Below are 24,208 nucleotides of genomic sequence, written 5' to 3' on the forward strand. Positions count from 1 at the left end.
ATATGCCACCTTTCTCCCAGTGTGGACCCCAAGGTGGCTTCCAGAAATAGCGAATTAGAAATGTTTGCAAAAAAATAAAAATAAAAATGCTGTCCTATCTTAGACATGGTTGAATCCCCCTATGCTTAAATAAATATCATAGGCAAAAGAGTCAAAGATGTAGTACAGTGGTTTGATTGTTAGATTGGGACAGCAGAAGTCCAGTTCCCATTCTCTACTGGGCCCTGGAACTGTCTGGGTGCGCATGAGCCAGTTGCTGGCTCCCTGCCTGGCAGCCTCCATGAGAGGATAAAATAGGATCCATCCATCCATCCATCCATCCATCCATCCATCCATCCATCCATCCATGTACTGTGAAATTCCTTTTTCCAAGTTGCAGCAAGGGGGTGTTGCACAAGAAGATAGTGGACACCTCTTTTCACAACACTCATTAAAATACATATGCCAATATAAACAAGGGTTATGCTAACGTATGTCACCAGTAGGAGTGCAGCCCAGGTCTGTTGCATCAGAAATAAGAGTCTTGTTATAGCTTAAATGCATCTGAGGTTAGTACATCTGATGAAGTGGGCTGGAATCTATGAAAGCTTCTGCCAACAACAATAAAAAAGCTGATCTTTGTTGTTTGAAAACATGTCTCTCATTTGTTTGAAATGAAGTGATTATTCTCATTCTTCTCATTCTCAGACAGTGGCATTGCAAGAAGGGAGGATATGCCAGATTTTCAGAGAATGGCTCAACTTCTGCAGCAGTAGAGGTGGAGCTTGAAGAAGAATATTTGCTTTTTAAAAAATCATAGCCATTTGCCTAAGAAATTTCAGCCCATCCTGGGATATAAACGGGATAATATTTTTTGCTAGCACATCTTCATAATGATTTTCCAGTGTGTCATAACTAGACGTTGTAACACTCTTTTTGATGAAAATCTTTGTGCTGAGTAAAGTGGATATGCAATATTGCTATGGTCGGTCGAATTAAATGCAGTCAAAGCAACATGTGTTCTTTCTTTCTTTTTCTTTCTTCCTTTTTTGCCTTTGCCTCTGTTTTGAATTTGTCATGGGCAAGTGGTGTAATTAATTATGCCAAGCAGTCCCGCTTATTTAACACTTTCCCGAAGTCTGGAGTGTCCAACAGTATGAAATGCTGTTCGCACCTAATCCATTTCACAGCTCCACCAGTTCCTCGGAAGGGATGTTAATTTGTGGATTAGGAGTTGCTATTAGCAGAGGCACCCTAATCTTTAGTGGGGTTGTCCCTGTACTTTATCTTTCTTTTTAGTCTTTTCAGTTGTTCAGAATGTGCTTGCCTACAGGGACTTTTGATCTGTTTTTAAGATGGGACGGGTTCCACATTGGTGGGCAGGTTGTTATACATTTTGCCTACCTGATGTACAGTGTGCCCTTGGTATCCACTGGCGTTTGGTTCCAGGACCTCTCATGGATACCAAAATCCACAGATGCTCAAGTCCCATTAAATACAATGACATGGTAAAATGGTGTCCCTTATATAAAATGGCAAAATCAAGGCTTGTTTTTTTGTATGTATATTATTTCTGAATATTTTCAAGCTGTGGATGGTTGAATCTGTGGATTAAAAAACCCATGGAGATGGAGGGCCAACTGTACATAGAGGAGGAGAGTACATTATTTCCCCCATCTGTTATAACTGAAGCATCCCTTAGTATGAGTACTCTTACAGGCACAATGTGTACTTAGAAGTGCCTTTCATGGAAGCAGTACCATTTACTCCCAAGTAGGTGTGCATGGGACAGGTTGCCTTGACTATTTGCAGAATGGCTATTTGCTCGATAACAATCACTGTCATAATATTTCCTAGCGCTTGATCATTTAGTACACTTCTGTTTGGAAATTCCAGGGGAAGTGGTCCATTTCTGCCTGATCATTTCAGAGGAATGCTCCACTCCATTCCAAGCCTTGTTGCACCAGAAAAGAAAGTCGAAATGCAGATGAAGAGTATGGTCTTTCTTCGTGCTTTACCACTTCAGTTCTCTTTCTGCAGGAGACAGTCATCAAAGTGTGTCTTTTGTTGAGCAGATTTTTCCAGCTAGACAAACAACTAACTTTGATGACGATCTTCCATGAGAAGAGAACTGAAGTGCTAGGACATAATACAGTAAGGCAGGGAGAAAGACCCTAGTCTCTAGCTCTGTTTAGGCTTTCCTTTCTAGGGTGATAAGGCTCTTAGTCTTGAGGGGGGTAGAATGTTTTTGCCTCCTATTCTCTTCTGGTTTATGACATTTTAATTTTCTAGACAGTTTCTTCCTATCAGGAGCCAGTGTGGCGTAGTGGTTCAATTGCTGTTAGGAGACCAAGGTTCAGGTCCCTGTTTAGCCATGGAAACGCACTGGGCGACCTTGGGCAAGTCATGCTCTCTTAACCCTAAAATAAGGTAATGGCAAATCTCCTTGGAATACAGTTGTCGTGGGGGATCCGTTCTGGACCCCCCCCCCCCCGTGTAAGGGGGAAAATGCAGATGCTCAAGCCCCATTCAAATGAACGGGGCTCGTGCCCATGGTGGCGCAGCAGTGGCATTCAGGGCGCACGCCACGGGAGCGCGCACCATTGTTTTCTTCCAGCGCACACCTCCCTTCCTTCCGGCGCAGCTTCCAGCATATGCAGAAATGGCTATGATCAGGTTGCCAAATGTTGGAGTCAACTTGAAAGCACATAACCGCAATACCTCCTATCTAGGAAAGTGAGTAGTGTTATGATTCATGTTCTGTTTGTTGGCTTCCCAAAGAGACATGGTTGGCTATAGAAGAAACAGGATGCTGAACTCAATGTGATTTTGGTCTTATCCATCATTGCTCTTCTTATGTTCATGATTTCAAAAATGAGAAAGAAACACGGGGAGGATGGGAGAGATAGAAAGGAAGAGAGGCTTTCTCATATGAAGACGTATCTGAAGAGGATGTCAGGATTGTGAAAGTTACATCCCTTTGTGCGAGGTTATAAAACATATTTTGCACACCTGATTCTATTTGAAAGCAGGCGTTCTCATAATGAATGCTCAAGAGCACTTTGCATCAACGGCTCCCATTTCCACACGCTCAGCCTTTCAAGCCATTCTCCTTTGGGGCTGGAACATTTTCTATTGGGTCTTTTAGTGTCTTCTGTAAAAAAAAATCCTGTAAACTGCTAATGAATTTTGAGACTGTGGAGAAAACCTGTCCTTCTCAGAAGAGGAGACAGTATTTTTTTTTTCTATCTGTCTCTCAGAAATTCAGAAAATTCAGAAAGTGCTGAAGTTTGAAAAATGGAGCTTGCCTTGAATGAAGTCTTCCAGAAAATCTGTTTTCCTTTTCTTTGAGAAAAGAGTCCTCTGAATAGTAGACGATTGCAAAGAAGGAACACAGAAGACTATAGTTTTTTGTGGGTTTTTCGGGCTATGTGGCCATGTTCTAGAAGAGTTTATTCCTGATTCAGAGAAAGAAGATGCCAGCCACAGATGCAGGTGAAACATCAGGAATACACTCTTCTAGAACATGGCCACATAGCCCGAAATACCCACAAACAGCTATGGATGCCGGCCATGAAAGCCTTCGACTACAACACAGAAGTCCTTTCCTAGGCTGCATCCACATTGCAGAAATAATTTGGATTGAGACCTTTAGCCTTCTCTATTAGAGAGCTCTGCTGCTCCAACAAACTACAATCCCCAGAATTCCATAGCATTTAGCCATGGGAGGTAAGGTGGTGTCAAACTGCATTATTTCTGCAGCATGGCTTCAGCTCTACTGATGCAAACCACTGGTAGTCCTCTAGTTCAATATTTTCTGTTCTCACTGGCATAGCTTTCCTAGCTTCCAGTCAAGTGTTTCCAAGATTGACTGGATATGCCAGAATTGAACTAGTTCTTCTGCATTCTTCATTTCACTATGGAATGAGGCAAAGGCAGAAGAAATTGAGCCAGTTAAATTTTTCCATTCACTTTTATTACTGTATGTACCTATTGGCCCGACTGGTTCAATATGTCTTCAGCTATCCCTGAAAAAGCCAGGAGTCAAAGGTGTAGGGAGATGAGGATATTTCCCCTTTCAAATAAGAATTGTGCTCAATGTAACGAACTGTTCCTTCCATCTTTAAATTTCTAGCTGAATTAGTAACTGTAGTTGTATATTTTAACTTTGTGAATTTGACAAGTTTTCAGATGGTCCAAGATGCTAAATGAAAACTTGAAATACAAAATGAAAAAAAAAGAGAAAGAGAAGGAGAGAGAAAGGGGGATAAAGAAGCCTTGTTCATTGAATTTTTCATACTGAGCTTACTTTTAGATATCACTTTTCATTCTTATCTGGACTTCCATGCGAAATTGAGACACTCATGGAAGGCATATAGCAATCATAGCTTGAACATTAGATGAATATTTGTTGATCGTAGCCACAACCTGGTGTGATAACCACTAGCTTTCAATGAGGGGGTGGATATGTGTGCTTTTGCAGACCTCCTGTGATCCTGTAAGTTTGATGTTGTAAGTCTGCACCTCTGATGCCACAGGAGACTTTTCATCTTTGGTCAGAAGCAAAAGCAAAAAAGCAAGAATGTGCCAAAAGGTGTTTCAATTTCAGCAGATGCAAAGCATCCCGTTGACATGATCACACCGAATCCTGAATTCATACTATCATAGGGATGCTATTCGCCACTAAATTAGTTCTCAAAGAAGCAGTGAGTAATTTTAGCAATTTTCTTCCAGCTGTGAGAAAGTCTTTGAGACACAGTTTTTGAAAATTATTCGGTTTATGCAGAAATAGCATTCTCTGTGCATGAAACTGCCCAGAAATACTATTTTCTGTGCAGAATAAAAATGGTGCTGAAATTGTCTGGGGACTTCATTTTTGCAAAATTCATATTTTTGTGCAGAAAAACGCAGGTGTGACATTTCTGAGTTGGTGGGAGATGGCGATGGTGGGGAGAGGGCTGCATTGGCAGCCCTTTGCCTGTTTCTTTCTATAGGATGAGGGATTGTATATCCCATGTGCTTGCCCTGCCGTTCCTAAGCAAGCCTGCAGAAGTAATGGAAAAATAAAGTAACATGGAGGATGCGATTCTATCACTAGCACTGAAACAAAAGGTCTCATGCTAGTCATGGCTGAACACACCACAAAAGTATTTTCTTTCTTCATCTTTGTTCATCATCTGACCAACACTGGCCAACTTAATGAAAATGCAAACCACAATATTCACCATATCACACTGAGAACTGCTCAGCATTGTTTTCTATTGTTATGTGTTGAGCATTGTCACGCTATCAGCCAGCTATGTTCTTCATCAGTGACTGTTTCTGTGCCTTCCATTGTCAGCTGCCATACTGTTTGAGCCATTAAGTGAATGTCTTCCAGAAAACATACCCCGGGGAGCTATGAAAGAGCAGCCTGAGTCATAAAGCCCACCAAATTTGCTTTTCCATAATAGATGTACCTGGCATAAAGGCTTACTGAAATCAACCAGCTACAGAGCATTTCCTTATCAGTGCATGGCACGCTTGTTTGGTTCATCCCAGAGCAAGGCAAGTGCATAGAAGGGAACCTGGGGAAATTTCCTTTTGAATGTTTTTTCTTCTTCTATATAAACATTGATGGAGAAGGAGAAAAATTCTTTTCTGTTGCTTTCAAATTTACTATGTGACACCTGTTCTTTTGCGGAGATTGCAAGTGACTTTTTATGCCAACATTGCAAGCCAATGGTTGAAATTTAGGAGTTTGGAATTCCAAAGTATATTAGAGAAACATAATTATCAGCTTGATCTGGTCATGGACCTGAAAAGATGCATTAACTTTAGCAATGTAGAGAAGAAAGTAACTTTGATATGCTAGCAGAGCATTTGAAAGAACATGCTGGAACTGAATGACAGAAGCACAATGACATCCCCATCCCAGTTGTTCTTTCTCCAAGGAGTAGTATGTGCCAGTGGAGGAGCAGGAGCTAGGAGCCATGCCAGAGGGTTGAGAGCCTTACAGAGCTATGGCATTTGCCTTTCTCACAGCCCCATACAATATCCATAAAAAGACCATCACCACCTCAAAAAAGAAATGCACACACAGTCGCTCCCCAATATTGTATTTGTTGGGGTTTTTAAAAGATTCAACTGACACCCTTAAAACCACAGGAAAGAGAGGCTTGAAAGAATAATAATGTCATATTTTTGCCTTGTTTTTAAAACCAAAACATGCTGCAAGTATTAGACTTCTTCATTTTCACACTCATGCTTTTTTCCTCCTTTAAGCAATTGTAGAGCAGAAAGCAGCTGGTGGTTGCAAATTACTTGATTCAATTCACAGGGATGTGATCCTATCAACGTGATGCAGAAGTGTGTTTTCCCCTTATGTGTGTACCACACACACATATACTCAGATATATTTGTATATTGATTTGTATATTTGTATACATTAAGATCTTAAATATCTTTCATTGAAAAAGATTCTTGGGTACCTCTTTTCTATCTTGATAACAGTGAAATCGCATGCATGTTTATTCAAAAGTAAATCCTACTAAGAGTGCTTAGGTTTCCAGTCTAACTCTGCAATTCTGTACTCAGTCACGTGGGAGTAAATCTTATAGCACAAAGTGGGATTTATTTTAAAATAAGCATGTAGAGGATTGCACTGGGAGGGAACATTGGGTCACTTTTACAAAAGGATCCTCCATGTGGATTTGCCACTATACTACAAGGGGTGAATTACTATTGGTAGTCTGCTGCCATTTTCTGAGTGCTCCCCTTGCAAAACGTAGGGAATCTGTTTATAGGTTTATAATCTAATAGTTCCTGGGCCCCCAAATAAACTGCTTCTCTGGTGTCACAGAAGCTTGTATCACATTTGGATTTTGATCAACAAATTGGTTTGACTCCTCATGGGGACTTATGTCTTTGTAAGTGGGCTTATATGTGCAGGAATAAGAATTGGGCAGCTTCATAATGTTCATGTAGAGTTTGGCAAAGTGACTGATACACAACATGTTCATTGGTTCCCTTGTCTAGAAGTCCCATTGTACTTTGGGCACTCTTGCTGTTACTCCGATACGAATCTTTGTAACTCACGAATAGCATTTCAAAGGGTGCATCTGCACTGTAGGCATAATGCAATTTGACACCACTTTAAGTGCTGCAGCTCCATCCTATGGGACCCTGGGATTTGGAGTTTTACAAGGTATTCAGTCTTCTCTTCCAAAAAGTGCTGATGCCTCAGAAAACTACAAGTCCCAGGGCTCCATAGGATGGAGTCGTGGTAGTTAATGTGGTTTATTTCTGTAGTATAAGTGCACCTTCATTGCTCCTGCTTCTTAGCTAAGTGTACATAAAGTGATGTTAGGTAAAAAGAAATATCGGATTCCAGCAATTGTTTTCTCACTTAGATGCTTGTAATCCTGCATTCAAATTCACACTCGCCTCCTCTCTCTCCAGGGAGGAGGAGGGACACACATCTTTTAGAGTTTCTTGTATTGTACAAAAGGCCATAAGTTACATAATTCATTGGTGTGTCTTCACTGTTATACACACTGAAATATGCAAAATCATCTTTAAAACATAACCACTCCTATAAGAGAGTTATTTGCTGCAGGCTAAAGTCAGGTGCAGATGCTTAGCCATGAAGAATGACAGATCCTAGCAACACATACTAACACAATGTTAACAAACACAAGTAGAGACAGACTAGAGATCAGGACTAGTAAACAAGGTCTGTCTGGGCTTGGAAATTCCAGTTTCAATCCTCACACTTGCAGATTTGTACATAGAGCATCATTTATATCTTGGAGATAGTGTGGTGTGTATGGGGGGGGGGGGCAGATTATCAGCAAATATTTCCCTCCTTTCTTTTCACGCCTCTCCTAATTTTCGGTAATGGAAGAAAATAGTAAGAGGTTATTGTGATGGCATCCTGAATTTAGTTTCCTCCACGAAGCAAGCAACATGATGACTATAATGCACAGTCTGTATTAGATAAGCCATAATTAGAGAGATGAAACACAGTTGTGAAAGTACTTGGCTGGTGCAGCATGGACCGTTCCCTTCCATGGTGCATTGGCAGAACAGAGCATCTCTTGAGAAGCGAAAATAGCAACAGCAACAAAAGCGTGGGTGTTCGAAAAATAAAAATAAGCGAATAAGTCACATTTACAGCAAACCCAACAACATTTCACCAATGAAAACCAGGACACATGTGGTAAGCAACATCAGAGTGTGGTCAAGATAGCTGTTTCTTCTTTCTATATCTCTTTTATTTTTGCTCCAAAATTCTTTAGCTTTCAGAACCTCGAACTTAAGCCATCTTCTATTCCATCTCAAAGAAATGCCTTCTGCTTTTCCCCACCTATAAGATATCCCATTTTTGGCCAATTGATTTGTCAAAAATTTATAATCTCTTCTTCACTTGAAAATCCTCATTGGGATATCTCTGTATATTTTCATTATGCTATCTCCAGTTTTCAATTCCTTCTCAAAGTCTCTTTGTAGCACTGTGTCTCGTTCTTTCCTGATTCCAAACTGAATTACCACATCCCTGGGAATTTTCCTTTCTGTAGCCCATATGAATTAATTCTGAAGATCCCGTCAATCTCCCATTCAAACAAATCCCTACTTAAATCCATTATTTCTGTTAGTAAAGGAATTATTTTTTTCATATAGATCTTCATTATTTTTTTCTTTCAGGTTCAGAGAGTTTTCTCTCATCTTTAAGTCAACCAGATCTCTTTCATTTTGCACTCTTTCTTGCTCTGTGGCTACTTTTTCTGGTTTTCCTTCTATAACCATAACTATTCATGAGTAAGAACACACAAGCTGCAAGAGGCCCCAGCAGTTTGCTTATGCCTGAGCCTACTGAGAAGGGTACGATTCTGCCCTGTTCCCTCCTGAGTTAAGGACATGCAAACAACTTTTGGAATATGAACTCTGTTTGTAGCAAGTGAAGTCAAAGTGCTAAAAAGGGAAAGTGTGAAGAGGAGAAACTGGGACAATGTAAAACAGCTGGGAAAAAATGGGACAACAGAGGCTTGATTGGGACTGTGTCTTCCAAACTGGGACAGTTGGAGAGTATGTTTCAGGCAGATCTAAAGGAGGAACTTCGACCAGAGCATGTTTGTGTTTGTATGTTTCTTCAAGTCTCCTATTGACTTACGGTAACCCGTGAACCTCATAGGTTTTTCCTAGACCAGGAGTAATCAGAGTGGTTTTTGCCAGGTCCTTCCTCTGAAATAAAGCCCACCTGGTGTTTGTTGGTGGTCTCCCACTGAAGTACTAACCAGGGCTGGCCTTACTTAGCTTCCAAGATCAGATGAGTTCTGGTGTCTCTGGGTTATTTAGAGCATGTTTACTTCTATTTAATGCACCTTTCTTGAAGGCAGTCTGAAAGGCCATTTTGGGAATAAATTGAAACCCATTGTTTTTCATCATGATTATTTCACCCCGCCCCACATCCCAGAAAGTCATAAGCGCTGTATGTAAGGTCTGGAAAAGAAATTTATTTGGTTAGTATTTTAATAGACTTATGTCTGGTTTGCTAAAACAAAAGACAACAAAAGCCTACAAAGGAAGGTTAGAAAAAGAAACAGCAGAATTTGAAATATAGCCACAAACTCCCCTTCATCAACAGTAGGTTTAACAGAGACAATGGTTTCCTGGCACAAAGTACACATATTATAACACTAGCCAACTCCCCAAGCTCTTGGCCAGTTCATGGCATCTTCTTTTTGGTTCCCACACTACATTTCAATACTCCCAGCACCGTTCAAATGGTTATCAACTCACCTTGGCTTTATGCAATGTCCTGCCTTTGTCCCTCCAATGACCATAATGAAAATTGAATTTTAGTTTTGCTAGTTGTACATGCCACAGCAATTGCTATTACATTCAGTGATATATGGGAATTGTGATTTATGAGTAACGTTACTGCAAGAAACATTACTAAGGAGTCTCTATGGTGTGGTATGGAGGAAGGCCAATGTAGCGGTGACACCATGAGTTACTGCACCGAGTGACGCAAACCTTAGTGACACCGCCGCTACCAGCTTCTTTCCTTCAGTTAGTCTCAAAGTTGCTACAAGATCCCTTTGCATATTGATTTTCCAGACTAACACAGCTATGTCTTTGAACTGTTAGGACATAGTTTATGTAGTTTGCAGTATTTCATGTGTTCCCCTTACAGCATTTGGTGACTTCAGTTCACCTTGGAAGCCAGTCCATTTTTCCTATAGGAAGCCACCAAAATAAATTAAAAACAAAAACCCATTCCATTTAATTTTTCTTTGCTGCATCACTTTCTCTTTTGTGGATTAAAAAGGTACTAATTTGGATGGTGATTTTAATCTTGTCAGTGGTGGCTAAATCAATCCCAGGAATGGAGTTTTCCCTCCCTCCCTCTTTTCCCATATCCCCAGAATGAAACAGATTAAAATAAATCAATTTTCCCCCTAAAGCACAAGCCTGGGCACTGATCTTGTTGGATGGTTGGCAAAAATGTATTATTACTTGGGATGTTTTTATTCCATCCTTCCTCCAGGGAGGCATGTGCAGTGGAGTACATACTCCCCCACTGCCGTGACATATATTGCATACTCTGTGAGTAATCAGAAAGAGAAGAATCTTCATGGATGAGCTGGGATTTGAACAGGAATCTTCTCTATTTTTGTTTGACACACTGCCCAGTCTGCTGCACCACATAGAACCAGCAAGAGACAGGCATAGAAACCTAGAAGGGGTGGAAATGTTATGATATGGTGGAGTAAGGCTGAAGCTTAGAAAAGTTTCTTTTTTTGGACACATCAAGGAATATTGTCCAATAATATAACTTCTCCAAGTCCCAAATAAGGCCCTGGAGGCATGCATTCATTTTATGTATTCATTCGTGTAAGATTTTGGACTTGTTTCCTTACCACATGAGCCCCGTTCTCACAGCAACCACAGCAGTTTTATAAAAATTGCAAATATACCTCTTAATAGCAGCCATCACCACATTTCTTTCCAGTCGCACAACTGGGGTGGCTGCTCCTATTCATCTTCTTCCTGACTCTTCCTTATCCCCACCTCCTTGCCCTATGTTCTGCCCTGCAAACATTTCAGTTTTTATATATATGGTGCTTGGGAATAGCAAGGAGAAGAGGGACGGGGAAAGGGAGGGAACACTGACCCCATGTGACTGCCAGTCTCACAGTTGCACTGACAATGATGTTTCATATCTGATTGCAAAGTCATTAGAGTTTATCACACTAGTGGGCAAACGGGAGTTAAATGGGAGTTAAACTACATTCGGATTTAAAGAAGACTTGTAAATTCAGTTAGTTTTTCACACCGCATTGGCACCAAGTGCAGTAATGCGAAAGTAATCCATGGTTAAAGTGGAGGAAACCAGCAGCTTTTTCAATTCGGTTTGTTCCGAAAGTAAAAAGCTGCCGGTTTCCTCCACTTTAGCTGCGGATTAACTTTGCATCATTGCACATTAACTGTGACGTCGTGTGAAAAACTTTGAGTATTTCTGGGTTTCTTTCGCATTAAATCATGTTCAACTCCTGTTTGTCCGTGGAAAATTGCTAGTGTGATAAATTCCATTGATGGGTTTTAACTGTCAATGAAAAAGGATGCAGCAGTATATATATGTAATTAATAGTTTTTATTACAAGTTACTTACATTTGTCTATTGCCTTATTTTGTATAAGACAAACACAGATGACGTTGTGAAATCGAAGGCTTTCATGGCCAACATCAATAGTTTTGTGTGGGTTTTTCAGCCCTAAATGGCTACCTAAATGACTGTGTCTTCCCATGTCCAAATGCTGTGATCCTCACAGCAGACCTTGTTGTGTGTGTGTGTGTCCCAACACCTCATGAAATTAGGTTGGTATGTACACATAAATGGTCCTTCTCTGTAGCAACAACTTGACTGTGGAACTTCCTATCCAAGGAAGTCAGTTCCATCTCTTTTAAGTTTCCAGCAGGCAACCCAAACATGGCTTTAATGTTAGAAATTGCTCTGTTTTAAAATTGTACTTGATAATCTTTTTGAGACCGTTTTTAAATATTACTTTAATGTGTTCCGAACATGTTTTATCTTGTATTGTTTTTATTTGTTCCTTGCCCCCCAGGAGCCCTTGTGGGCTAGGTGGTGTCATAGAAATATCTTTTTCAAATAAAGAAATACGTATTTTATGGCATGTTAGGGTTACCAGGTGAAATAAGGTATAGGGATCCTGTACCTTGAGTAGCTGTATGGCAGAGGGGATTTGAAGAGGAGTTGCTTGTCTTCTGTACTATCAATAAGGAGCCCTTTTCACCTAGCAATCCTGTGTCTTCGTAGCCTGCTTCCATACTACAGAAAAGATCCAGGTTGACACTGCTTTAACTGTCTTGGAATACTGGGAACTGTAGTAGTAGTGGTAGTAGTTATTATCAGCATCCTTCCTTCTAGAATTCAGACTCAAGGCAGCTTTTAGTTTAAAAGCAGTACCGTTATAACGGACCCTTGGTATTTGCTGGTTCTAGAATCCCCCATGGATGCCAAAATCCATGAATGCGCTCATATATATATATATATATATATATATATATACACACACACACACACACACACACACACACACACACACACAATATTTGCAAGCTATGGATGGTTGAATCCACGGATAAGGAATCTGTGGATACAAAGGACTGCCTGTAAACACATACAAAAAGTGAACATTAAAATAGAATTAAACTAGTCACAATTTTAAAACACTTCAAATCTCTAGTTAAAAGAGAGTTTCCCTAAATAATAGACATGCTTTCTTAAGTAATATACCCCCATTATATTTCAGCAAGATGAAAGCATCCCAGTTTCAAAGGGACCTCAAGTCGCAACGTGCCAAGTAAGTATCGTTCTTTTATCGTATACCTAACCATGTCCCTCTGTTGTTGCTGTTTTAAACTAGGCCTTGATGACTGCCTGCAACAATACATTAAAAACTTTGAAAGAGAAAAGATCAATGGAGAGCAGCTGTTACACATCACTCATCAGGAGCTTGAAGAGTTGGGCGTCACTCGAATTGGCCACCAAGAACTAATTCTGGAAGCGGTGGATTTGCTCTGTGCTTTGGTAAGCATACATCTTTCTATAGGTTCACTCTACAAACAGGACATGGAGTGGAATGGCTCCTTCCTATTCATATTATTCTGAAACTGATATGCAGAAGCACTACTACAGCCATCATAACTTGTAGCTGGTAATTACTACATGGTGGCTCTGCTACATGGTTTAGTTCCCTTTTAAAGCGACTGAAGTTAATATTAGCAAAGTCAGATTACTTTGCACTTATCTGATTTTGTTTCCAAAATGAAAATATTGCAATAGGAACTCCTTGTTGCTCTGTTCTTGCTTTGGAAAATCTGGAATCTGCATGGAATACATGCATATGTCCAAACACAAAGCCATAAAATTTGTGACAGATTAAAGTGCATCAACAGAATATTGAAAAAAGCCACCTTAGCAGGATTGTTTATTATTATTGTATATTAGAAGGCTATTTGGTTGTGGTGTTTCACCAAAACACTAGAGAAAATGTGTCCATTGATAACATATTACCGATAAAAACAAAGTCACAAAGTCTACATGTATACAATCATATTGTAGTGACCTTTTTTTTAACCTGTGAGAACACTTCTCTTGAAATCTCTAGGTCCTCCAGCGCAACTAAATTGTCAAAATCCACTGGCGGTTGACCGCAAAACTGTGTTGGAGGACCTACAAATGCCAACAGAAATGTTCTCTTTAGGAATCTCTAGGTCATCCAGCATAACTTCTGGTAAAAGTTGGCAAGAGCGTTATGATGGAGGGCCTAAACATTCCTAGAGAGAACATAGTAATCAAATCTGCGAATAATCAAAACTGCAAAAGTCAAAGCTGCAAATGTGGAAGGTCGACTGTAATAGCATCACTCCACAGTGCTTGAGATCTGCTGAGAGAGAATGTATGCAGTTGTGCACATGAACTGGCATCCTGTTAGAGACACATGGACATGTATGTTTCCCTTATGCATGATGTAACCTCTTGGGGAGACTGGGGGCTGTATTTACTCCCTTCCTCCACAGCATCCAAAGCCATACCAATTTACTGTACAGCCCTGGAAGCCCCCATGTTTCCTAGGCAGCAAGCAAGATTGCAAAAGCATGTGACTATGTCCACATAGCAATAGCAATCATAGAATCATAGAATCATAGAATCATAGAATCTTAGAGTTGGAAGAGACCACTAGGGCCATCCAGTCCAACCCCCTGCCATGCAGGAAATCCAATTCAAAGCATCCCTGACAGATGGCCATCCAGCCTCTGTTTAAAGACCTCCAAGAAAGGAGACTCTATCACCCTCCGAGGGAGTGCATTCCACTGTCGAACAGCCCTTACTCTCAGGAAGTTCCTCCTAATGTTCAGGTGGAATCTCTTTTCCTGTAGCTTGCATCCATTGTTCCGGGTCCTGTTCTCTGGAGCAGCAGAAAACAAGCTTGCTCCCTCTTCAATATGACATCCTTTCAAATATTTAAACAGGGCTATCATATCACCTCTTAACCTTCTTTTCTACAGGCTAAACATCCCCAGCTCCCTAAGTCGTTCCTCATAGGGCATGGTTTCCAGACCCTTCACCATTTTTGTCGCCCTCCTTTGGACACGCTCCAGTTTCTCAATGTCCTTTCTGAATTGTGGTGCCCAGAACTGGACACAATATTCTAGGTGGGGCCAAGAGCATTTACATTTCCATACTGCTTAATAGTGAACTCAGCACTCTTGAAAGCATTTGCAATCTGTAAGTCAATTACCCCCAATAAGCTGGGTATTCATTTTACCCATCTATGAAAGGATGGAAGGCTGAGTCAACCTTGGCGCCCTGGGATCGAACTCACAACATTGCAGCTGCGGTACTGGCATTTAACCATGGTGTCACCAGGGCTTTATTAAGGGTCAGCCTAACCATTGCATGGGAAATGCTTCTTTCCTGCCAGTATTCAAGGGAGGGTTGCACTGAGGGAAAATGAGGTTATGGTTGTGGTGCAATACATTCACTTTGTGCTGCGATCATACAAATTGGTGAGTCAGTGGGGTGCCACTAAGGCTCCATAAGCCAGACACAAAATGGTGACATGAGTACTGAAATATCCCAGGGTCCTCCAGAGGCTCAGTGCTACTGTAATAATTTTTCATCTTGATATGAGGTTGTAGCCAGTTGCTTCTGCAATCTTGCTTGCCTCCCCCCAGACACCAAATGGCTGTGCAAAATGGGGTGCTGAAAGGTGATTTAGTACAGTGCGCCCTTGGTTTTGTGCGTATGCTCAAAGCCGCGTATAGCGCGCCCGCGTATAAAATGGGTGCACTGTATATGACTCAGCCTATATGTGGACCTACTATGCCAATCTGAGCCATACAGGATTGTGACCATCTAATGTTACACCCCATACATGCAATGCAGGACCTTAGCTTTCATATGTCGAGGAAACAGAACTAGGAGTTATAAAGGGTTTGCAGTTGCTTTGGAATTAGGATGGTTACTGGTTTCGGAGTGACACTTTGTATTGGCATGTGGGCATACTGGATGTTATCTTGTTCTGTATAGTTAAAAAAGAGATACTGCAGTAGCATCTAAGGGACTTCCAGGTGTTGCCCCTCAGCTTGCGAACACATTGCAAACAGAGGCAAATCCATTTTGATTTAGGTTTCATTTGGCCCATAACCTGACTGGTTGCAATTGGTTTTAACAGGTTGTTTTGAGTGACCTGACTGATGTTTTACCTACCATGTTTATATGCTTTGACCTCATGTTTTATTCGTGTTTTGCCTTTCATTCTATTTTAATAGTCTTGTTGAGGTTTGATACCTGGAGCTGCATTTTCTGCAAAGGCGTGGTACAAATTCAGTGGAGAATTGACTAAACAGATGTTTTCTCCTGAAAAAGAAATTTGACCCCGTATAGCCGTTTCTGGGACTTCTTTAGCACTTAACGGAAGTGGGGGAGATGAAAGAGTTTGGATCTAATGCACCAATAGTATGTAAGAGACAAAGATTTGACTGAAAAGGCTGCACTACTGTCTCAGGATGTTTGGCTTTTATTGATACAGAAATAGATAAAGAGAGAGCAGTCCTTGAAAATGATCCAATTTGGTGACTGGAGGTTCTTTTAGACAGCTACTCACTGCACTATAGAGGTACATCAGAAACATGTTACGTTCCTTCTAAAAATATATCTTTGGTTGCATTGTAAAGGTCTTGCCTGTTAAAGTTATCTTCCCACATTTCTTTAGTTTTTCAATAGAGGTGCAGAGTTGTGTGTGTGTGTGTGTGTGTCAAGACAGAAAGAGGAAGGTATCAAAGCAAAAAGAACATCTCGCCAATTTTTTCCCCTGACCTACAAAAGAGGAAGGATAACATGTCAGAAAATGTATTTCTTACCGTGATTGCCTCTTGTAGCAAGTTAAAAGCAGATATTTGAGGAACAAGATGAGCCAATTGAGCGGAAAACAGCTCTTAAAACTGGCTTTGATTCTTTTGAATAGCCTCTGTGGTTTCTTTCCTTTCCCCTAACCTTTCTGGATAGAGAGCCAAAATCCACGTCTTAATAGGGATGAGAAAATCTTCCCTCTTCCGTCCTTTCGCACTTTGCTTCTACCCCCTGCCTGAAAGAAGATGTGAGACAGTATTCTTGGGCAAAGGGTCACAACTTTATTAACTGTAACAATCACAATCTACAATGAGGTGAAAACATACAAGGACCAAGTCTAGGCAGCCAGTCCCTATGGAAGGTAGCTGAAAGCCTCCGGTAGACATGATTGGGGGACTTGGGACCTGGGACCCGTTCACATTACACAATAATGGCAATACAGTGTGTCCTTGCCTTATGCAGGGGATCCGTTTCAGATACGTGGGGGCATAAGGCAAATACCGTGTATGCTCAAGCCCCATTGAAAACAATGGGGCTCATGCATGTGGTGCAATGCGGCGTGCATGCCATTGCCAGTTCCATCTCACGGCTTTTAGCATAAGCTGAAAGCCATGTATAGCGTGCCTGCATATGACGTAGTTGCACTGTATTATTCCACTTTAACTATCATGATTCGCTGCTATGGAATCCCAAAGTTTGTTGTTTAGTGAGGCATTAGAGTAATGTGGCAGAGAATTTTAAGTACCTCTCCTTGAACTGCTAGTCCCAGGATTCCATAGGACAGAACCATAGCAGCTAAAATGGAATACTAGCACTATGGTTGAGTAGTGTGAATGGGCCCCTGCATAAGTGGTATGGAACTGCAGCTCTCAGGAGCCCTAGCCAGCATGACCGGTGGTTGGGAAAGAGGGAAGGTAGAGTCCAGGGGCTTCCAGAGAGGCATAGATTCCTTGACTTTGTGCCAGGTGACAGAACGGTGGGTTAAAGTGTTGATTACGGTCCAAAACACATTGCATAAATAATCCAGTCTGAGACTGCTTTAACTGGCCTGGCTCAATGCTAAGGAATTCTGGGAACTGGAGTCTTGTCAGAGAGCCCTGGTACCATAATAAACCACAATTCCAAGGATTCCTTGCACTTAGCCAAGGCTGTTAAAGCGGTCTCAGACTGGATTATTTCTGCAGTATGTTTTGGACCTATGGTCACTTTTGTATGTTTTTAAATGGATTCTTTTACACTGTAAGTCACTTTGAGTTCCAACTTGGAAGGGGGGACAGGATATAAAATATCATCATCATCATCAACAACAACAACAACAACATCATCATCATCTAGCTTGATTTCATTGGTGGTTTTTTGTAAGAGGGACATGGAGGTAATTGAGAACCCTTCAGATCATCCCATAAATGCCTCTCCTCCTGCCAATGGAACATGGGTCTAGTTCTCACAGAGGTTCTGGGCTTATATCTGGTTCTGTCACTTGAGAGTGAAGCACATGAGAACACACCTTTTTATCCCAATGGTTTCTAACTGAAATGGGACATAGGCGGGTTACAAACCGCCAAAAAATACGTATGGAATACGTATTAGGGTTAGGAAGGGGCAGTGCTTCCACACACCCCTAACCCTAGTACGTATTCCATATGTACAACATGGCGGCGCCCCTTCCACATGGGGGCCGCCATGTTTACGTATCGGACGCTGTGCGTCCGCACGTGTCGCGTCGTCTATGACATCGCGAGTCCGCCCCTAGCGCCTCACGACGTCATAGAGGCGCCGCTTAAAGAAGCTCCATTTTGGAGCTTCTTTTTCGGTCCGTGTGGGAGCCGCACAGTGTGGCTGCTGCGGCTCCCGCACGGAGCAAATGGCGGCGGTGGCAGACCGCCTCAAAGCGGCGGTTTATAACCCACCATAGTTTCTTTTTTCCAGCCTGTTTTTATTTGTTTTCAGCTTCTTTCAATATATGATGTGTATGTAATTTTATAGTTGAATTTTATCATTATTAGTCATCTTGAGTACCTTTTTGGGCAGATTTGTTGTGTGCCTTCAAGTCATGTCTGACTTATGGTGACCCTAAGGCTATGCTATAATGGGGTTTTCTTGGCAAGGTTTGTTCAGAGGGGCTTTCCCTTTGGCAGATTTAGTTTAAGTCAGTAAACAAAATCCTATCATTGCCTTGGTCACAAATTTTGTTGCTTACCGGGGATTCCAAGGTTAGGTCTCATTGAAGTGGTCCTCTCACGTCTGGCTGTTCCTCTACATGCCAAAGAGAAGATAAAGGCAATGGGGAGATCTTCGAATGCAATGGTCCTCCATAATATTTCATCCACTGGGGGGAAAAACAAACACAAAAATGTTCTTTTCTTGACAGGATAATTCTTCAACAACATTTCAAGACATTCAAATACAGGGAAAATGAATGAATGACTATCCCATTTTTCTGCGAAAGGGAGAAATCTATCATAATTATTCATCCTTGCATGCATCCTGAGGGATTTACATCCCTACCAGGGAGAAGGGTAGTCTATAACTCTTCTCTTTCTTGAATCAACAAGGTACTGACCTTCTTTCTTGTTCTGTACTAATACTTACTCATTCCCCATGTTATGTACTGAAGTGATGAAATGCCATTGGGGGGGGAGTTGAGATTCTGCTCATGCAAACATAATCTTTCCTTCTCTTTTCTCTCTCTGTGTATTCATGAGCCAAAAGAGCAATTGGCAGCTCTTATCAAAGCACTGCACTTTCCAGATGATTTTTGACCTTGTAGCTCCCTCCAAGTAAAGGCTAAAGATAATGATATCTCATTTGCTTCTGTCTTTGCAAACTCTGACTTAACAATTAGCTTTACGTGCCATGTTTTGGTCTCCATCAGACCTTATGATCGACTGAACGCTGGCTTTACTAAATTGCAAAGTGGTAAACCCACTGACAGGCCCAGCAAAAATTTTGCAATGTGCTACAAGCCAAGACACAATTACTGCTTTGCATCATCACAGAGATCTATCTTCGGTTGCCAGTCTTCATCATGCATTTATTAATGCATTAGAGCAGAATACTTTAGGGTCACTTGGTTAGTGTGAAAATAGAGACACAATTGGCTCAGTTTTCTTAGAGGTTGTGTGAGTGTGATCCATATTTCAGACAGTCATTCCACAAACACACATACAGCCCCCTCTTACTTTTGATTTGGCAAGGAGGAATTAATCAGCCATTGTGCAACAGATGAGTAGAAGGCCTTGATACTCAGAACACAATCAGCATAACTATGCTGAAATAAATGTATGTCATTCTAAAAGTGTATAGGACATAATGAATTGCACTGTTGCTTTCATTTGCCTCTGTTCCATTGATATATACTGACATAAGGATAGAATAATCCCACCCCCTCCTTCTCTCTGTGTGTCTTTTCTTAGATCTCTTCCATATGGGGAAAATGTGGTTTCTGTAGTTCTCAGGCTGTCACATATATGTGTGTATGCTTGTGTGCATCTCCAAACTGTTTCTTTTGCCCTAAATTCAAGTCATTTCTGAGCCTTATCACATTTAAAAGTTCATTCATCTTTCTCTTTTTGCATGACACAGAAGCAATTTCATGCTCTTTCAGTCATAAAAGTGTGGGAGCGAGTGGTGAAAACATCCTTTTTGCCAAACGGGTTTTTCCAGCTTGGCAAAAGGGACACTTTTATGACGCTTCTATGACTCTCTCCCATGCTTTTATGACTGAAAGTGAAAAAAGTACTTTAACATCATGTGAAGTCAGAAAGAGAAATGTGCTTCTCTCCATTTGCCTCTCCGTTTCCTCAAGATTTCCCCAGGTTTTCCCTTCTTAACTCTCACCTGTCCTAAAACAGCCTTAAGATTTCAAGATTTCCAAATTATGTCTGAGATTCGTAAATGGAAATGTGAAGATTTCCAGCATCTTTGGGATACTTTTAGGCATATTGTACTAGGATAGTAGGATATAAATATTGTCTTATTTCATACTCACATGAAGGCACAATGAATTTCAAATGCTTTCTCTCCACTGGACTGGAAGAGAAGAGATCTGTGCATTTTCAACCATCTTACACATTTTGGTACCTTTTTTTGTGCACAAAATTCATTCTTTCCAAAAAATGTTTTTGTTAAATGCAGTTTTATGTATGTTACATTTTTTGCTGTGGGGTGAGAGGATGAATGAATTGTACAAAAGCCGACGGTTTTTGTACAAAACCCATTGCAAAAAGGTCCCAAGTGCAAAGCGTCTTACAAAAGTTAAACTTATTTTAAAGGATATCTCCATGTGTCTGACACCCATTCTTGTCAAGGGAGAGAAAATTTGCATGTATTCTTTATAACCCTATGCTATACAGAAAATATGATGGCAGCCCCTATGAGATGCAGCATGGTATAGTGGTTTGACTGGTCCAAAACACATTGCAGGAATAATCCAGTTCAAGACTGCTTTAACTGTCCTGGCTCAGTACTAGGGAATTCTGGGAATTGTAGTTTATTGTGGCACTAGAGCTCTCTGACAGAGAAGGATAAATGTCTCACAAAACTATAGTTGCCAGAATTCCCTAGCATTGAGCCAGGGCAGTTAGAATCATAGAATCATAGAGTTGGAAGAGACCGCAAGGGCCATCCAGTCCAACCCCATTCTGCCATGCAGGAACTCTCCATCAAAGCACCCCTGACAGATGGCCCTCTGTTTAAAGACCTCCAGGGAAGGAGACTCCACTACACTCCAAGGAAGGAGTGTGTTCCACCGTTAATGTGGTCTCGAACTGGATTATTTCTGCAGTGTGTTTTGGACTAATGTTGGACTGGGACTCTGGGAGACCAGGGTTTGAATCCCCACTCAGCCATGGAAACCTACTGGATGATCTCTTTCAGCCTCAGAAGAAAGCAATGGCAAACATACCCTGAACAAATCTTTCCAAGAAACACCTGTGATAGATATGCCTTAAGATTGCCATAAGAATGAATTGAAGGCACCTAACAACAGCAAGAGATCTCTTTTTGCGCATGCAATGTTCCTGCAAGTGATGAGGCATAATCACATCCTATCATTTCCAGTGACAATTACAGCCCCATTTTCCCTTTGTGTGGCAGAAGTTATTCACTTCCAAGGGACTCCAAGTGACATTTACTAGATTGAAGATGGAAGCTGAAGGCAGCTTTCAGACCACCTCATGTGTTTGAATTCTGCCCCAATTTGCTCAATAGCCTTGGATGTGCAGAGCAGATGGAGTCCACTCTTGGCATTCAGAGTGAACCAGTTCTTTGTCTCTTAAATTCCTCAGCATTAGTAGTCACTTTCTATTTTTGTCTTTCCTTTTCAGTCTTTGACTGATAAATATAGCAAAATATGTATTTTAAAATTTGACCGTAATCTATAATGAAGTTTTGTTCTGGAGAAAAAAACAAAAACAAAAGCCATTGGAAATGATATATTATTGCATTTTCTTTCAACTTTCAAGACCTGGCATGTGCATTCATTATTTTGAAATACATTACAGTGAAACCCTCATTTTCCAATGTAGACGCTTAACCAGATAGATGTGGGTTTTGTTTCTCTGAGATACAGAATCATTTTTTAGTAGTGACGGCAGAAATATGAGCCTTTTTACCCAAAGAAATAAATAAATAATCCTAGTAACTATTAACTCATACATCCCAAGGTTTTTGAAATGTATTTTTACAACCCAGTAAAGTTGTGCTTTACAATCATAAAATGTTTTCTAAGGCAGTTCTGAATCCAAAGATGCTCTTAACAGAACAGACTGGCGATTATGGATCAATATGTGGAAAAACAAATCTTTTTCATGGTTCTCAGAGAGGTTTCATTGTCTTCTAAAAAATGATGAGGGCATTTGCCTTTGTTTTAAAGTGGCGATTATCCTTTTTTGCTTGTCTGTTTGCAGAGTGTATTAGGTTTTCCGCTGTCCTAAGCCCTTTGCCGAAGAGAAGACGCCTAGCCAAATAGGAGCTCTTGGTATTCCTCGGTCTTTCTTTTCTACCTTTCCCAAAGGAAGACAGAGATATGAATATCCCAAAGTAAAACCACTGTTCTTTCCTTCAGGAGAAAAAAGGAACTTGTGTGTGTGCCAAGTCACCAAAAACACTGTGTGGCTTTACAGAGAATTTAAGAAAGTTTTATTCTAAGAAGGATACTATCACTTCTTGGGTACCACATCTTGCAGCATCCTCCTCCAGGCATAGCTTAGAATGTGGCAAAGTTACAAAAACCTATTGCGTTCCAAAGACATCTTGAAACCAACAACCAGTTAGGGAAACATAACAGAAATTCTTGATGCTCCCTAACTAAAATAGAGAAAAGTAGATCTTTTCTACTCAGGTCTTCCCATACTCCACAGAAGCAAGAGTATGGCCTTTTCAAGATCAGCCTCTACCAGCCTTCTTTGTACCAATGGTCAGCATCCCAACTGGAAAGCTTGAAAGAACAGACTAATGACACCCCCTGAACAAAGGCAGTAACACTTTTGTATCTGTGACTACTACCCTTGTTCCATGTATTTTAGCATCCCTAAGCTTGATGGCAAACCTCCTCTGAACTAAACTTGCCAAGAAAATTCCATGATAGGTTTGCCTTAGAGTCACCATAAGTTGGAAACAACTTGATAGCACACAACAACAATATATAAGGTACTTTACCTATATATTACTGATGGGTTTGCCTTAGGGTCACCATATATTGGAAACAACTTGATGGCAGACAGCAACAATGTGTAAGATACTTTACCTATATATTACGGATAGTCCCTCTAATATTGTGGGTGGTGTCATTAGGTCCACTCCATCAAATGCATCTGAGGAAGTAGACTTAGATCCATGCAAGCTCATGCTGCCATCTTTTTTCTTTCAGTTAGGGGCTGTGTATACCGGCCATTAAGGTCGGTCTGGAGGTGGAGGCGTGGCATGGCATGGCGTCCATATGACACACACCCTGACTCCGCCCCCATGGTGGAGTGATGCCGCACGCCACTCCACATGGCATGTGGCATCATGGCACTCCCCTGGTGCTGTGTCCACATGACGCAGTGCTGAAGAACACCGTAAAGCCACGGCGCTCCAGCTATTGCACCCTTTCCAGGGCACAAAAAGGAGCTGTGTTTTGCTGCTGCTGTTTGTGCCCTGAAAAGGCCAGATCAGGGCTGCAATGTGTGGTTGCTGTAGTTCCAAATCAGTGCAGCTGGAGGCAGTTGCAGGCCGCCCCTTAGGGGTGGTCTGTACTCTTAGTTCCAAAAGTGGTACAAGATACTGATTCTAGAGACTAACATGGTTATGTCTTTGAATATTATTGATAGGTTTGTCTTAGGGTCACTGTAAACCATGAACGACTTGATGGCATACAACAATATATAAGATACATTACTTTGCTTTATAAAGTATTTTATGTAAGTATTTCATATACACTCTCTCTCTCTCTCTCTCCCCTTCCTTATACTTATAAGTATAAAATTACAGGTAGATAAAGTAATGTAAAATATAAATAAAGTATCTTTACTTATATATAAATTAGCATAGTGATACACATGGTCTTAAAGAGGAGAAACAGTGAGAGAAGAGAAAAATGGCTGCAGGTTAGCAGGATTCTGCAACAGAGTGAGTGTAGTAAAACAAGCAAATCAGAAGTCGTCATAATGAAAAGCAGTAATTAATAGAAACTGGTATGCAAAGGTTGCTAACTCTAATATAGAACCCTGATCTTTTTGCACTGGGCAAGGAAATCCATTGCTCTTTTTGCCCACAGTTGGTTGGGCTTTTTTGTTCTGTGTTGCAGCAGTCCTCATTTCAGAA

At 40.9% G+C, this 24,208-nt stretch overlaps 1 protein-coding gene across 3 annotated transcripts in view; it reads left to right on the top strand.

Moving 5' to 3' along the window:
* Nucleotides 1-24,208, top strand: part of LOC149308838 (connector enhancer of kinase suppressor of ras 2-like) — a 318,424-nt gene that overhangs the window by 88,920 nt on the left and 205,296 nt on the right. For all 3 annotated transcript variants that reach the window (XM_089536538.1, XM_089536539.1, XM_089536540.1), the window contains exon 2: nt 12,912-13,075. In XM_089536538.1, coding sequence (XP_089392664.1) covers nt 12,912-13,075 — 164 coding nt within the window. The remainder of the gene's footprint in view (nt 1-12,911; nt 13,076-24,208) is intronic.

Source organism: Sceloporus occidentalis, unplaced genomic scaffold (assembly GCF_023333645.1).
Source record: "Sceloporus occidentalis isolate IW3139 unplaced genomic scaffold, rSceOcc1.0.p SCAF_8, whole genome shotgun sequence".
NCBI lineage: Eukaryota > Metazoa > Chordata > Lepidosauria > Squamata > Phrynosomatidae > Sceloporus > Sceloporus occidentalis.